Source organism: Mus pahari, chromosome 15, assembly GCF_900095145.1.
Source record: "Mus pahari chromosome 15, PAHARI_EIJ_v1.1, whole genome shotgun sequence".
NCBI classification, from domain to species: domain Eukaryota; kingdom Metazoa; phylum Chordata; class Mammalia; order Rodentia; family Muridae; genus Mus; species Mus pahari.
This window is the reverse complement of record NC_034604.1, coordinates 81,299,210-81,317,007: the sequence shown is the minus strand read 5'-3', so window position 1 is coordinate 81,317,007 and position 17,798 is coordinate 81,299,210. Positions and strand designations below refer to the sequence as shown.

Here is a 17,798-nt window from a genome sequence, read left to right as displayed (position 1 = left end):
CTCTCATACAGAATTCTATCAATGTTCCATGCTTCAGACAGGAGATAAAAGTCACAAAATGGTTTTAAAGGCACCCCTACCCGTCTCTGGGTCTTATATGTCTAAGGCTTGCTTGAACTCCCAATTCTCTTGCCTCTATGTCCTGAGCGCTGGAATTTCGGTGTGCCTCACCATAACCAGTGTATGTGGTTTTGGACATAAAACCTAGAAACTTACGCATGTTTATGCAAGCACTCTCCCAACCAAGCTATATACTACAGAAAGCTCATGCCCCATTCTGTAATGTCACATGCTCAAATGTCTGAGACAGGAAGATTATAATTTTAAGGTTAGCCTACATTACAGGGTGAGTTCAAGGCAAGCCTGAACAACTTAAAATTTATGTCAAAATCAAGGGTAAACAAGGATCTGGGGATACAGCTTAGGAATAGAGTGTTTGTCTAGCATGAAAGAAGCACGTACACACACACACAGACAGACTCACAGACAAGGACACACAGACACACACAGACACACATACTCATACAAACACACACAAACACACATGGACACAGACACACACAGACACACATACTCATACAAACACATAGAAACACACATGGACACAGACACACACAGACACACATACTCATACAAACACATACAAACACACACGGACACAGACACAGACACACATACTCATACAAACACATACAAACACACACGGACACAGACACACAAAGATACACATACTCATACAAACACATACAAACAAACATGGACACAGACACACACAGACACACATACTCATACAAACACATACAAACACACACGGACACAGACACAAACAGATACACATACATAAACACAGAGGCAGATACAGAGTGCTAGTAATACTACTAATTATAAAAGAAATATTTGTTATCTACTATAGTTTTGCACTGTATGCTTACTTAATCAAAATGAACATTGATTCCTTAGTAAAAATGATTGAAAAAATTTAAATTGATGAATACTGAAAGGGAATTCATTTAAAGATACATAAAGTCTAAGAAAAAAAAAATCAAGAAACCACACACCTGAAGAATTGTTTCATTAAGTCGCTCTGAAGATCTCAGGCTTCCCTGAGTTCCATCAAGAAGTAAGGCCACTGTTGGGGCCTGGCACTCATTTGTTTTGTCCTTGTCCTGGACACGCCTCTTTTCTTCCTCAGCTAAGAGGACAGACAGGAACTGGAGGCTGGCAATACTCAGGGCAGGGCACTTGACTGAGAGGCCCACACATCTACACAGTGTATCTACAAGGAGAATGATTTCAGACATAAATGTTTGACAACTTCTTCAAAATTAAAGAGGAAATTAATCAGATTGGTATTAGTAGTTAAATTTATAACATTCTTATTTTTTATTTTTAATGATGCAAAGCTATCAATATATACATGAATAAGAAAAACGTTTTAAAGTCAGTATTAAGGCAACATAGTAAGTTAAGAAATCTACTTAAGTTTTCATTATATGAGTTTTTCAGTATGTATAAATGGGGACAGTATGTGGATAACGACTTTGAGCTAACATTTAAAGTTTTGAGAATTTTTAACTTCTGTGTTTTTACTTCGGAACTAAGAAAATATTAGCCTGAGTTTGGAGGGATGAAGTATGGCTCAGCACTTGTCTAGCATGTATAGAGCACATATAGAAACCTATTTTATATGCTTCCTAAAAATATATTTTAAAAATAATTAATTAAAATTAAAAAGACTAATAAATATTATATATATATATGTAAAATCCTGCTATGTTAAAGGTTATGAGAAGACTATAAAAAACCAAAACTTACTTATTTAAAATAGTTGCTTATTTTAATGAGAAATAGAAAATATAAAAATAACCACATTATTGGTATTTCTGGGCTATAAAAAATGTCTTGAGAAAAGATAATATTTATTTTAAAATTTCCCATTTTGATATTGCTTGCATATGCGATTCCATGTATCCACATCTAACACAGAATGCAGATGTAGCAAAAAAAAAAAGTGACTGACTTCTTTGGATCACATATAAATCTAATTGTTTTATAATCTTAATATATATTTTTTCATGAAAAAAACAGACTTTTCTTACTTGGCTTTTGGCATACTGAAATTTATTGCAGCTTTAGAATCTGCATTTTTGGGGAAAGGAGGCTCATCAGAAGTACTGCAAACTCTCAAGTCAAGTACCCGGCAGTCCTTTCATATGCTGTGCCTTAACTACCTGGAGAACTCACACATTTAGCTGACAATAAAGATTATCTTATTTTATTAGGTGAGACACCACAATCCTAGAAGGTCTTCTTACCAGTCACTGCCTCCCAGTGCTTGGCAAGAGCTGAGGTAAGAGGAACAAGGGAGGCAGCAGCAGCTTTCCGCAGTAGTGTGGCCAGAAGGTCAAATAAATGTGTCCATGTGCGGTAAAAAGCCAACACTAACTGTACATCTATAAATTAATCAAAACGCTACAAGTTAGTAACAAGAAGAGAAACTTCAACATTCAGAACTTACCGTTATACTTTATTGAGTCCACACAGTAAGAGTTATATACACGTGCCAAAAAGAAAAGCAATAAAAAAGGATCTAATTCAACAAAGAGTGCCTCATGACAATCCATTGCTGAGGAAAGCCAGGACAGGAACACAAACAGGGCAGGAACCAAGAGGCAGGTCTGATGCAGAGGCCATGGAAGAGTGGTTTAGTCCTCATAGCTTGTTCAGACTGTTTCCCTGTAGCACCCAGGACTCCCTGCACATGAATAGCACGGCCCACCATGGACTGGGCCCTCCACTGGCCAATCTGATAGGGGTGTTCTCTGACTGACTGAGGTTTCTCTTCCCAAAGACTGCATCAAGCTGACATAAAAACCAGCCTGCAAACTATCCAAGTCAGTACAATTAACTTCTTTTTTCTACTGCTTCTTAAAAGTATGTCCCTCCACCCTTCTACAGAGTTTGAAAGTGATGATTTCATTAGAATATGTTCAACAACAATCAGAAAGTATAACACAGTATATAAAAGCTACAATTTCAGAACTGCACAGTAGGTAAAACATGACAGTGGCTACTTCTGTTAAACAAACTTTCGCCTTATTTTCGTTATTCCCTCTAGCAGTTTTTGCAGAGATGAAAAGGAAAGCACAATGTGCTAAGGTCAAGGCAGAAGAGAAATAAAATTTTCTTTGAAGAGCCAAACAGAGAATTACCCCACAAAGAAAACTACACTACAAAGCAGACTGAGCAATGCTGCCTGTGTGGACCCTTGCTAGAGAAGTTAACCTTCCACAGTGAGGATGTTCTGTAGATGGAAGCTGGATAGTGCTGGCTATCTCTGGAGTCTCTCTGGCCATACACTGCAGTTCTGTCACCTTTCATCAAACTTCATGAACATAAGCAAGGGACACTGTCGAGGTATTCCTCAGCACCAACGAGGTGCTTGGAGAGAGTACCTTCCAGGGATTCAGGTCACAACCAGTCCCTGTGCTCCTCCTTAGTTTGTTCCTAAACCCACTGAGAGGCATTTTATACATTTTCTCATTGCCAGTTCCAAAGATATGTTGTGTACTCATATACTACTCGCATACTTGCATTACCCTTTTAAAATACTACCAATAAGTCTACTCTTTTATTCAACATGATATTTTCTCTTTCTTAAGCCAGTATTATGAGATGGGGCCACCCACCTATCTCAAAAATATTAACCCAGAATTGTTCCTGTCTAAAGGAAATACAGGGACAAAGAGTGAGGCAGAGTCTAAAGCAAAGGCCATCCAGAGAATGTCCTACCTGGAGATCCCATCCCATATGCAGCCAACAAACCCAGACACTGTTGCTGATGCCAAGAAGTGCTTGCTGACAGGATCCTGATATAGCTGTCTCCTGAGAGGCTATGCCAGAGCCTAGCAAATGCAGAGCGAATGCTCACAGCCAACCACTGGACTGAGCACTGGATACCCAATGGAGGAGTTAGAGAAAGGACTGACGGAGCTGAAGGGGTTTGCAGCCCCATAAGGAGAACAACGATATCAACCAACCAGACCCCCCAGAGCTCCCAAGGACTAAACCACCAACCAAAGAGTATACATGGAGGGATCCATGGCTCCAGCAGCATATGTAGCCGAGATGGCTTTGTTGGGCATCAATGGAAGGGGAGGCTGTTGGTCCTGTGAAGGCTTGATGCCCCAGCGTGGGAAAATGCTAGGGCAGTGAGTTGGAAGTGAATGGGTGGGTGGGGGGAGCACCATCATTGAAGCAGTGGGGAAGAAGGAATGGGATGGGGGTTTGCAGAGGGGAAACTGGGAAAGGGGATAACATTTGAAATGTAAATAAATAAAATATCCAATTAAAAATATATAGTATTAAATTTGAATACTAATAGCTTTTAAATTGATCTTCCAAGTTAAATATTTTATCATTCTTATTTTTAAAATTCTTTATTGGTTATTTTATTTATTTATATTTCAAATGTTATTCCCCCTTCCCAGTTTCCCCTCTGTAACCCCCCATCTTATCCCTCTTTACCCTGCTTTTATGTGGGTGCTCCACCACCAACCTAGCCACTCACACCTCATTGCCCTAGCATTCCTACACTGGGGCATCAATCCTTCACAGGACCAACAGCCTCCCCTCCCACTGATGCCAGATAAGGCCCCTTCAGCTCCTTCAGTCCTTCCCCTAACTCCTCCATTGGGGTCTGTGTGCTCAGTTCTATGATTGGCTGCAATCATCCACATCTGTATTGGTCATGATCTGGCAGAGCCTCTCAGGAGACAGCTGTATCACTCTCCTGTCAGCAAGCTCTTCTTGGCATCAGCAATAGTGTCTGGGTTTGGTGTCTGCATGTGGGATGATCCCCAGGTGGGGCAGTCTCTTGATAGCCTTTCCCTCAGACTCTGCTCCACATTTTGTTCCTGTATTTCCTTTAGACAGGAGCAATTCTAGATTAAAATTCTGGAGATGGGTGGGTGGCTCCATCCCTCAACCAGGGGGCCATGCCTAACCTCTGGATATGGTCTCTATAGGTTCTCCCTCTCTTTTGTGGGGTATTTCAGCTAATGTCATCCCTGTGGGGTCCTGGGAGGCTCTTGCTTTCCTGGCATATGAGACTTTCTGGTTGCTAACCCCTGATCCATATCCCCCATTGCTACATACCTCTGTTCAATTTCCTGACCCTCTGTACATCTCTTCCATCTCCTCCCATACCTGATTCTTCCCTTCTTTTTCCCCTCCCCCTTTTCTCTTCCTTCCAAGCCCCTCCTACCCTCTACTTCCCTTGACTATTTTGTTCCCCCTTCTGAGTAGGACTGAAGCATCCACTCTTTGGTCTTCCTTCCTCTTGAGCTTCATGTAGTCCTTGAGTTTACTAAATATTTTAATTAAATTTATTTGCTTATACATAAGGTACTGAATTATATACTTAAACTAGCAAATCATATAAAGTGAATCCTGTTTGAATCTATCTTAGGTCTCTGGGCTATCCTCTGGTTCCTGGCTTTTATACGTTGTCTGGAATGAGCTCCTTTCATGGCATGGAACTCAAGTTGGACCATACATTGTTTGGCAACTCCAAGTTCTGTGCTACATTTACCCCAGCATATCTTGCCAGCAGGAAAATTATAGATTGAAGGTTTTGTTGCTGGTTTGGTGTCCCAATCACTCCACTGGAAGGTTTGCCTAGATATAGAAGATGGCTGGTTCAAGCTCCATATTCCCATTAGTAGAAGACTTTCTCACCCTTGTAGATTTCAGGGAGTTTCCATTACACTACCTGTTTTCCTGGCCCCCAAATTGCTGCCCAATTCCAGTATCTCACCCAATACTCTTTCCCTCAATCCCTGAGCATGGCTCAGTGGTTAAGAACTGACTGTTCTTCCCAAGGTTCCAGGTTCAGCTCCAAGTACCTACATGGCAGCTAACAACCATCTGCTACTTCTGTTTGAGAGGATCCATTAACCTCCTTGGGCAACAGGCATGTATGTGGTGTAAATATACATGCAGACAAAACACCCACACACATAATTATATTTTAATTTAAACAAATAAATAAACAAACTTACCTAATACATCTTTGGTACACACAATGAGAACTCGGATGACATTAGTGATAAGAGGTTTCAAGAGCTTGTCTTGTGTCACAAGTTTAGGCTCTACCAGCAGACAGGACTTCAAGAGCTGGGACAAAGAGGATAGGTATTCCAAGAAAAAGGAAGCCTATGTATAAAAAGAGATTAAAATATGATAACTAAGTAGATCTCATGAAAAAAACTATCTCAGTGGCATCATAGGGTTTTACTTTTCCATGTGATATATGAAATCATTTCTTTATAAAACATATTCAGTAAGGTACTAAAAAAACACTCATCATAAATTATGTGTTAAAAACTTAATATGTAACAGGCAAAACATAGTTTCCAATATTATAAGCATAACAGTAATGTTCACATTAGTGCTATCAAGTACACCACAAGAAGGAACACAATATTTTCAAAACCGATTTCTATTTAAAGAAAATATTTATATTTTTAAAGTGGGTAAGTTGTGAAAACAATATCCCAGGAGCAGCACAGAGGGTATTTAAAGCCAAAATAAGCCAGTTTGCAAAGAAGGATCTGATTATAAAAATAATCCTCAAAATGCAAAAGTATAGGGAAATTACATCAAGCCTAATAGCCTAGGTATTGTTATCAATAAAATGTATTTTTGCTTTTAGTTATCCTTCAGTATAAAAATAATATTCTATAGCTCTAGTAGAATTCTGCACTAAAGCTTCTGGTCCTGGGTTGTTGTTTTTGTTGTTGTTGTTGTTGTTTGTTTGTTTGTTTTTTGGTTGGGATTTTTTAATGACTTCTATTTCCTCAGGGAATATGGGCCTATTCAGATAGTTTACCAGCTCTTGATTTAATTTTGGTACGTGGTTATCTGTCTAGAAATCATTTCATTTAGATTTTCCAGTTTATTGAGTATAACCTTTTGTAGTAGGATCTGATTTTGTTTTGAATTTCCTCAGTTTCTGTCCTATGTCTCCCATTTCATTTCTGATTTGGTTAATTTAGATACTGCCTCTGGACCCATTAGTTAGTTTGGCTAGGGGTTTATCTATCTTGTTGATTTTCCCAAAGAACCAGCTTTTGGTTTTGTTGATTCTTTGTATCATTCTCTTTATTTTCTATTTGTTGATTTAGGCCCTGAGTTTGACTATTTCCTGCGGTCTATTCCTCTTGGGTGTATTTACTTCTTTTTGTTCTAGAGAATTTAGGTGTGCTGTTAAGTTGCTAGCGTAGGATCTCTCCAATTTCATTACCAGAGCACTTAGTGCTATGAATTTTCCCCTTAGCACTACTTTCATTGTGTCCTATATGTTTGAGTATGCTGTGTCATCATTTTCATTGAATTCCATGAAGTCTTTAATTTATTTCTTCCCTGACCAAGTTATCATTGAGTAGAGTTGTTTAGTTTCCATGAGTATGTGGGTTTTCTGTTGTTTTTGTTGTTATTGAAGTCTAGCCTTAGTCTGTGGTGATCTCATAGGATGCATGGGATTATTTCAATTCTCTTATATCAGTTGAGGCCTGTTTTGTGACCAATTATATGGTCAATTTTGGAGAAGGTACTATGAAATGCTGAGGAGAAGGTATATTCTTTTGTAAAATCTTTGTACTCTCTTCATCCTCTGCTCTATTAAAGCTATATAAAGTTTAATCTCTGGATATTAGAAATATCATTATAAATAGTCCAGTGAGAAACATGAAAAGCTATTTTTTGTAAATTAACCATTTAAGGTTAAATATTGATGTTCTATGCATGACAATCTTTTTACAAAAAGCAACAACAACAAAAACCAAAACCTTCCAATCACACCCTCCAACACACTTTGTAGCTGACTAACCTTACTGCCAAGCTTTATACCATGCTCTGCCTCAGACATTACTATCTGTTTTCCTTCCCACCTCATGTTTCTGCCCTATTCTGACCTTCTGACCACTCTATAGCAACTGCTCCTCCCAGGGACACATACTTTTATCCAATGTTACTCATTTTTTTCCCATACCATTTGTCACTATCTAGTAATATATTTCACATTTTATCTATGCTTCAATATGCCTCTTGCATCTAATCCATAGATTCCTTATGGTTACAGATGTTTGCTGTGCATCAACAGAAACTAGAACAGAATCTGGTAAATACTAGAGAATGTTCTGGATTCTTTTACAAGCAATTAATCTATGTAAGGTAGGGAGCACAGTGGGTGAGAGTGTACTCTGGAACCAACTTACATAATCAACTCTCCTTGCCCTGTTCTGTACTGTGTGAGATCTCTCAGTCTCCATTTCCTTAGTGAATGATGGACCTAATGATAACTGATGTTACTTTATGCATACATTTACTCAGAGAAGGACCCATACAAGTTTTTACTGATAACATGCAACTGCACTGTACATTCAAGACATGACTGCAGGCAAGGTTCTGCCCCCACTGCTAATTTGCTTTCTAGCTTCATTTTCCCCTTACAATTCTGCATTCCTTGCTGTTTCCTGGATAGACCAACTACACTGTAATCCTAGAGGCCTTGACAAGTCTACAGGGCCATCTTTCTCAGTTCAGATCAAATATCACGATTGGAAAAGTTTTCCCTGGTCACTCTAAGTAGAATAGGCCTCTGCCTCAATTTCTGATCCTGTCTATTGCTGTATCTTTTCTTTTGAAATTACACACAAACACACACACACACACACACACACACACACACACACACACACACACTCCTTAGACATATGTATTTGTTATTTAATTTCCAAATATAAAGGAAAAGGTCTTTGTTTCTATGACTTAGGAGAAATTCTAAAACAGAGGTTATTCAGTGAAGATTTGTCAATTGTATCAACAAAAAGTAAAGAGAAGGTATATCTTGTGAATAAGCTAATTCAAATAAAAAATACTGCATTAGAAAGAAAATATGCTTTGACAATGGCATACAGAGTACTTCCAAGATGTTCTAGAGGCCATCTAGAGGCAACACAGGACACTTCTCATTCCACTCATTACCCCTCAAACACCCAAACACACCTGTTATATTTTGGTCTTTAAATAGAATTGCTAGTAGCAACAACTATACTGAAATTTGTTAAGTATATTTTACATATGGAACCTAAACATAGGAAAAAACCCTAAATGTAGTGAATAAATATGAAGTTTGTCATTCATATATATATGAATGACATGAATGACGGGCAGTTGTGGCATACACCTTTAATCCCAGCACTCTAGAGGCAGAGGCAGGGGCAGAGGCAGAGGAAGGGCCAGGTGGATGGATCTCTGAGTTCAAGGCCAGCCTAGTCTACAGAGTGAGTTCCAGGTCTACACAGAGAAACCTGTCTCAAAAAAACAAAAGAAAAAAGAAAAACAAAAAAATGAAAAACATGCTAGTCTGACAAATTCAACCTAGGTAAAAATAAAGGACATACCAGAGACATCCTAAAATCATAGTAGTAAGTGGGTTATACCAGTGTCCCTTTATAAAATAGTGCTCCAAGAAATTAAACATTTAGTAGTGATTAATGATGGAGTTAGGGAAAATATCCACTATTCTCCAATCCCAGTCTCTCTTATACTACTTTTAAGTAACCTAGTTTAAAAGGCACATAACACCACACATATACTGAGAGATTTCCATCTTTTTCTTGTGGGTGGATCTCCTTAGCAGAATTTGCTGTTTGGCCCTTAAGGCAAAGAGGCTCCCTGACACATGTGAAAGGCAGATCTAAGATGCTTACCTGAGCCTGAGTATGTTCAACAGCAGATGGTAAAGGCAGTGGGGTCTTGAGTTCTTGAATGCACATTTCTATGAGGGAAGCATCCACAGTGCTGTCAAGGATAAAGGACACCCCATAATAGTTACTGTGTTTCTTATTGAAGACAAAACACCACAATGTTAAGTTTCCATATAACCCTGAATATAAATAGAGAGAAAGAGATTTTCCAGGTAAAGAAAATATTTAAGGTTTCTCAGAGTATTTCAGAAAACAGGAATATACTGTTAGGCAAGTGTGACAAACAAAGAATCCTAAAAAGTGAAGTCATAGTTAGCATCAGTTGTTAATTTGATACACCTGAACAGAAGAAGCCACAATTCAGGAATTGCCTCCTTCTCACTGTCCTGAGGGCATGTCTGTGGAGCATATTTATTTATCTATCTATCTATCTATCTATCTATCTATCTATCTATCTATCTATCTATCTAATCTATCTATCTATCTATCTATCTATCTATCTATCTATCTATTTGATATTTTCTTTATTTACATTTCAAATGTTATCCCCTTTCCTGCTTTCCCCTCCGAAAAACCCCTATCCCCTCCCCCTCCCCTTGCTAACCAACCCACCCTTCTGTTAATTGATTTGAGTGGGCCTAGCCCCATGTGGGAGGGACTAACCCTGGACAAGTGGATCTAGGTGGAGTAAGAGAACTGAACAAGCTAGAGGGGGCAATCCTGTAAAATCCAGTAAGCAGCACTCCTCCATGGTCACTGCTTCAGTCCTGGCCCCAGGTCCCCGCCTCAGCTTAGATCAGCTTTTTTTTTTTTTTTTTTTTTTTTTTGGTTTTTTGAGACAGGGTTTCTCTGTGTAGCCCTGGCTGTCCTGGAACTCACTCTGTAGACCAGGCTGGCCTCGAACTCAGAAATCTGCCTGCCTCTGCCTCCCGAGTGCTGGGACTAAAGGCGTGCGCCACCACGCACGGCTAGATCAGCTTCTCTTGACAGTGATGTTGATGGAAACCTGTAAACCAAATAAGCCCTTTCCTCCTCTAAGTTGCTTTTGGTTAGTGTTTTATCCAAGCAACAGAAAACCTAGGACAGAAATTAAAGGTTTTGGTTTTTTCCCAGTTCTACCTTCACATCCCAAAAGAAAGAAAAGGCAGTACGATTTAGCAAAGAGAAAAAAGATATTTCAGACAGCACTGTTCAAAAGTAAGAAGAGAGAATGGCAGAGAAATAGACATATGCATATATTTAAAAGAAGGTGGGCATGCTAGGAGAGAGTAGCTAGTGTCAGGAAGGAAGAGAAGTCACATTCAGCACACACATGGAGTATCTGAACCCTAGCCTTCCACAGGCTCACCCCTTTAAGCTGCGGCCAGCAATACCTTGTACAGGACGAAGCAATACCGGACAAGGAATAGCTGTAATCTTAGATGGGCCTGAGCACAAAGCTAAGGCTTTCTGCTATGAAAAAACCATCATCAGAAGCTTGTTAATATTAGGAAAATGAAAAACTAAGGGAAGAAGAACGAATGAGAATATACTGTCAGGCACATACACCTTGTGTTTATCATCTCTATGCCCTTATCTCTTACCTACAGAGGAGTTCTATGAGATGAGCTTGTTGAAAAGCATTTGCAGCATCTCTTGCAGTAACTGCCAAGAGGTTGTCTAAAAGGCTACAAATTGCTGACAGCAAAGATGGAGTAACAAACACATACTGCCTGTTCAGGGAAGCAGACAGCGATGAATCACGAGGTGGCATTGGTCTGATTTCACGTTGACCTGGTTTTTACAAAGAACATAAAAAATTATTCCATCTATCAGGTCATTATTAACAACATTTACAAGTTCTTATAACACAAGAAACATCCTAAAGATGATGAGGTAGGTGGTTGGTTAACTCTTGTAACTGCATTGCTTGAGGCTAGGGAGATTTGCTAATCTTATACCAAACCCCCATCCCTCACTCCTGTGAGTGTACATGTGCACATACAGAAGTACCCAACATGCAAGTCCACCCACATACAAGCATGCAGCATGCATATGTCTTGACCATGGGTAATAAGAGCAAACATTAGAACACGATTTTTTTTTTTTTTACTTAAATTCTAGGTAGCAGAATGTTTCCAACTTCCAAATAGTTTTGGGTTTTAGAAAAGCAGTAAAGTATAGTGAACTGCACATACTTCAACACCTCCAGTGGGAGCTTAGATAATATCAGAACTATGTTGGTAGTGCAGCATGCACACAATCATAACAGAGTGAATCAAGCAGTAAACAGGACTTGGAGCAGTGTTGGTCATTAGGTGTGGGCCAGTAGATACCTGTTGACTTCTGAGAGAACTTGATTGACAAGAACTGTGGACTATAAAGGACTGTGGACCTTTCCTAGTTGAAGTAAATGTGCCTCAACACTTTTTCTTATTACTATCAGTTCTTGTTCTTTTGAGTAAACATCTCGAATTAATTCCCACTTAAGAAAAAGAATGAGTACAAGGAATTCTGAGCTAAATATTTTACATAGCTATCTACCTGCCATGGAACCTTTCATTTTATGAATTGTTTGTAGTTCACAAATATACGCTTCCTTAATAATATCTGAAAATGGAGTCTGTCTTTAATTTCTACAAAACCATCAGAAAAGTCAGGGAATTAACACAGATAGAAGGATACTGTTTCATATCTAACTACAGACCATTTCTAAATTGTCAATTATTCTACATTTAGACATTTGTATATCCTAGAGTGCAAAGAAAAATGAATCGATTTGGAATACTACTTTACATTTATTTAACATGTTTCTGTTCTTTAAATTGGAAGAATTTTTGGTCTTGCTCTGCCTTTCCTGATCATGACAATATTATAGAGAACTTTTCTGAGGTTTCTTAACTATCAGATCCTTAGTGCATGTTATCAGTGGGATATCACTTCTACATCCTCCCATGGAAATATTAGCTTTAACTATTTAACTAAGGCGGTGCTATGGTTAGAATATATCATACACAGGCTAATGTTATAAAGCACCAAGACCAACAGATGGCACTACTTTCAGAGGTTCTGGAAACTTTACAAGGTAGGACCTACTTAAGGGAAGCAGGTCACTGAGACAAGGGGTAAGGGAGGTTCCTGGAGATAACCTGTCTATGGCTTCTTCCTATTTCCTTTTCTCTTCACTGTCTGTCATGATGTGACCAGCTTCTGCCACTCAGTCCACTTTGTTGTGCTGATGGAGTCTTATGACTGAGCTGAAACCTCTCAACTTTCCTCTGTTTATATTGCTCTTTGAGAGAATTGGCCTGCAGTGGCACAAATGTAACTGAGACAGGTTATGCCTATCAGTCCCTCATCTGTAAAACTATATTTTTTCTTTTATGCTAAAATGGCTACAAAATGGTAATTCTCCAACGCTATCATTTTTTATTTTAGTTGACTTTCTAGCAGATGAAAGAACATTTCCTTCTGATCATTTATTTTAGTATAATCCAAACATTCTTAACCTGTGTACCACATTTTTTTGTTTGAATCATCCCGGGAATATTCTTTACAATAGTAATCCTATAGCTTTCCTATGTGCTCAATTATCCTCTGTTGGAACAAGCTCAAGTTATTTTTTCATATTTTATGCCCTGAAAACAAGCATTTGTTCAGTGTTCTGATTGTGTGGAAGGGAGAATGAGTTTCAGAAACAAAGAACTGAGTGTAAGTGTGTGTGTGTGTGTGTGTGTGTGTGTGTGTGTGTGTGTGTGTATGTGTATGTTGTTTTGAAACTAGAAATGTCGTGTATCTATGAATCAACTAAACAGTTCATAGTACAGCTCCAATTCTAATCTAATTTTACAAGGTTCATTAATCACCTTTAGTCCTTTAATATTTCACTGACAAACAAAAATAACCCTTGCATAGTCATTGTCTACTTGCTCATTTGCTCAGTCTTATGTATATTTGAAGACATTTTAGGATTGCTAGTTGCAAAAGATAAACCAGCATTACGACTTGAACGTTTGCCTGTAGTTGTCTTTGCTTGCCATTAATTCTGAGGGTGAAAGTTCATGAATTACTTACTAGATGAACTTGTTTGTCTTCCACATTACTTTCACATTTTGTCAGTTTAATTTTTCTTTTTTCTTTTTTTGTAGCACATGAAATATAAACTATGGTTATAAAGTCTAACCAAGCCAAGAAGCATATGCAAAATGACAATCACTATGTCAACTATGGAGCCGCTGCACCTCGTTCCTGTCCTCCTGTATTTCTCCTCTGAAACCTACTCACTCTGATACCTATGCTTCCTGTTTTCTTTTATAACAATGAAGACATATATGCACTTTTAACTTCCCTCCTTTATTATTTTATTGCTTTCATATTTGTTTTCTCTGACTGTATGTCTGTGTACCATTCACACGTCTGGTACCTGCAGATGACAGAGGAGGGCACCAGAACCCAAGGAACTAGAATCACAGATGGTTGTAAGCTGCTACTTGGGTACTGGAAATCAAATCCAGGTTCCTCTAAAAGAGCAACCAATACTCTTAGCCATTGGGTCATCTCTCAAAAGTAGAAATCTACAAATACTATATACTGTGAAGTATATACTTTTTGTGTATTGTGCATGTGATATATTCTGGAGCAGTGGACCATGCCACCTGACAGAAAATCCAGGGGATTCAGTAACCCCAGCAATTCATATAATTAAGAAAACTAGATGTTTAAATCTACTCCTGACCAGGTTTCTGTTCTGGAACATGTGACCACAACACTCTATTGAAAGGATTGTGACAATCAGTCACATAGAGACCAACACCTGAAGTCCTTCTACATGCAGAAGAGATATTAATCTCAGACCAACCCAATAGAAAGCATCAGCTTCTAGATCCCAACCCACCCCCAAATGTTTATAACATCCTATCCACAAGGAAAAAAGTGCATAAGGTATTTCACCTAAGACAGTTTGAGAGTGCCTGTCTTATTGAGCTGCAACACTCCAGGGAAGAGTTTTCTCCAGCTGTGTATGTAGTGGATGATGGCCTTATCTGGCATCCAAGGGAGGGGAAGTCCTTGGTCCTGTAAAGGCTTGATGCTGCTGTGTAGGGGAATGCTAAGGTGGTGAGGCAGGGAGTATGTAGGTAGGTGGGAGAGCACCTTCATAGAAGCAGGGGAGCAGGAGAGAATGGGGTGGTTGTGGTGGGGAAACTGGGAAAGGGGATAACGTTTGAAATGTAAATATATAAAATATCCAATTAAAAAATGAAAAAAAAAAAAAAACCCAAAAAAGCTTTCATTGCTGGACCTCCAGCCAGTCCAACCAGCCAGGTACAAGAGCTTCACCACAGTCACTTCTGTTCAGTGGCCCTCAGCTTGGTCTCTAGCTGCCCACTGTGTCTCATCACCTGCCAGTACCTTGCTCTGGCTTCCCCTTGGAGAGCTGTAACAACTTGGTCTTTCTGGCCACGTCTGAGCCCAGAGAGACCTTTTGCTAGTGCACGCCAGGCAAAACCGGCAAAGTATGTGTGGGAATTATATACACATGTGGAGGCCAAAATCTAAATTGAGTGTTCCCTTTTTTATCGTTTTCCATCTTGTGTTCTGAAACAGAGTCAGTTAGTCTCAGTCTCTTTCTTTCTCTCTCTCTCTCTCCCTCCCCCCCCTCCCAAACACAAACCTCATCAAAGCATGTGTCACAACAACCAACTTTCCACACGGATGCTGGAGGACTACAAAGCAAACACTTCACCCACTGAACTGTCTTCCTAACCCAGCTGGATGTTTTCTTTACTTATTGATAATTTGGGGGAATTTTTATGTACCAATTTGAAGATACCCTCCTTGATTTTTCAATAGCTGAATAGTTCATTATGTAGATATTAATTTGAAAGCATCCTCCTGCTTATGGGAATCTGGGTATTTGATATATTTCCTAATTGCAAATAATATTTCATTAAATAATCATGTGCATATGTACTTTCATGCTTTTAGAGATGAGTTATGTGAAAATTGCTATCTGTAAGATAAATGCATTTATAGATTCATTAGATATTGCCAAGTTCCCTTCCAAAAATGTTACACTAATTGCATTCCCTCTTACAATTTATAAAAGTGTTGTTTTCCATAGCCTCGCCAAGAGGATGCACTGCCAGTGCTTTTTAATAGCTGGCAATTTAATTTAATAGCTTAGAAGGAAGGTCACGTGTAGCACTAATTTGTATGCTTCTGATAATATAGCTCCTTGTCTTTGTGAATGTTTGCCTCATGTCTCTGTTCAATTTTACACATTGTCAGTACTTTTCCTTCTTAAGAATTAAGTGTGTTATGTGCTGATACAGCATTTCCTGTAAGCTATGTTGCAAAGAGTTATGTTACTTTGTCAAGCAATCTCTTCACTTTATGGTCTTTTCTGCTACATACGTCGTTTTTATAGTTATTATTGTTAAATGTAAAATGTGTCCTTTTTATTGAATTTTGACTTTGACATGAGATTAGAAAGTCTTCTACGCAGTTTTATAAGCATCCATTCATGTGTTATTCTAGTATTCATATAATTTCACATTTCACTTTAGAACCCAGATGATTCTCTGTAAGATGAGCTCTTGTGTCTAATGGCTAGCCAGTTTTCACCACTATCTATCAAAAGACCCATGGCTTATCCAGAGATCTGAGGTGACACTTTAATCATTATGGATACATTCTCAACTCTATTTATCTTTCATTGCTGGTAATAAAACAGATACCATATCATTTCTCAGTATGTTATCATATCCAAGTAGAACTTGTCTCCTTTTATAGCATTTTCCTGGCTACTTCTGTACATTCATTTTTTATTTTGTTTTGTTTTGTTTTAATTGTGAATACAATTTTTCACTATAAGGAAATTTGATGCTATTTTGACTGGACCCTGTTTAATTTACAGATTAACTTACAGAGTTTAACATTTTACATATTTTCAACATCTAGGTATCCTATCTAAAAATAATGGACTTTTAAATATTTGCTCACATCTATTTTGTAAGTTTGGAGAATATTAAAGATAAATTATTAAAATAATTGAGGTTTTTCTTCTATAAATATTACAGAAGCTGGTGAGATGGCTCAGCAGGTATACGTTGTTGATAAACCTAACTTTGATCCCTATGACTTTTTTACTATTTATAATTGTTTAAAGATTTTTAAGCATACAACATAGAGGCTTGATTAAGTATGTTCTTATAATTAAACCTTTTTATTAACATAAATTACTAGAAATGAAGGTGGAACCCTGTTTGTGAAATTATTAGGACAAATATTGTAATGAAAATTCAATGAAGCAAACTTTTTTCTACGAATATCTTCTATACATCAGTATTCACATTTAACTTCTTTTAGGAAAATATTATTTCTTTTGGGTCAGACATTTAGGGTTACCAAATAGGGTTGACATATTCTCTAGAATTAAAAGATGAGTTGTAAACTTCAATATAAATACAACTTAAAGTAGAGTCGGTTGTAGTCCAAATACAAAAAGTAAAACATACTGGATTTATGCAAATGCATTGCAAGGAGTAGAGGATTGTAATGAAAATTCTTCTCTGTGTGTTTAGCATGAACATGGCCCTAGGTTCAGTCCTACCTGCAGGAAAATTAATAAAAATATATTGCAGGTTGCTCATGTGAATTTCTAGTAACAAAACACCCATAGATTTTGTTTCAAATAACTGCACAGCCTTACAGAATCCATGTCAAGTACAATCTCTTCACATCCAAGTTACCTACTATTATGTTTTCCCAAAAGAGGGTTAAAAAGTGAATATGCAGTGCTTGTTTACTGAATACTAAATATTGTTCAACTAATAAGGAGCCATGTGGTGATCAGATTTATTATTTATTTATTTATTTATTTATTTATTTATTTATTTATTTATTTATAATCCAGTCATTGCCCCCCCCCCCTCCGCCCTCCCCCCCTCACAGTTCCTCATCCCATTTCTCCTCCCCTTTGCCTCTGAAAGGGCGCCCTCCACATGACCAGAGCCCTGTCCCTGGGGCCTCAATTCTCTGGAAGAT

General features: G+C 38.2%; 1 protein-coding gene across 1 annotated transcript in view; it reads right to left on the bottom strand.

Annotated features, from left to right (window-relative positions):
* Window positions 1-17,798, bottom strand: part of Rttn (rotatin) — a 152,734-nt gene that overhangs the window by 27,337 nt on the left and 107,599 nt on the right. Inside the window, exons 36-40 of the mRNA XM_021214290.1 lie at window positions 11,357-11,546; window positions 9,777-9,867; window positions 6,063-6,216; window positions 2,316-2,453; window positions 1,059-1,276 (exon numbers count right to left, since the gene is read on the bottom strand). Of these exons, the coding sequence (XP_021069949.1) occupies window positions 1,059-1,276; window positions 2,316-2,453; window positions 6,063-6,216; window positions 9,777-9,867; window positions 11,357-11,546 (791 nt within the window). The remainder of the gene's footprint in view (window positions 1-1,058; window positions 1,277-2,315; window positions 2,454-6,062; window positions 6,217-9,776; window positions 9,868-11,356; window positions 11,547-17,798) is intronic.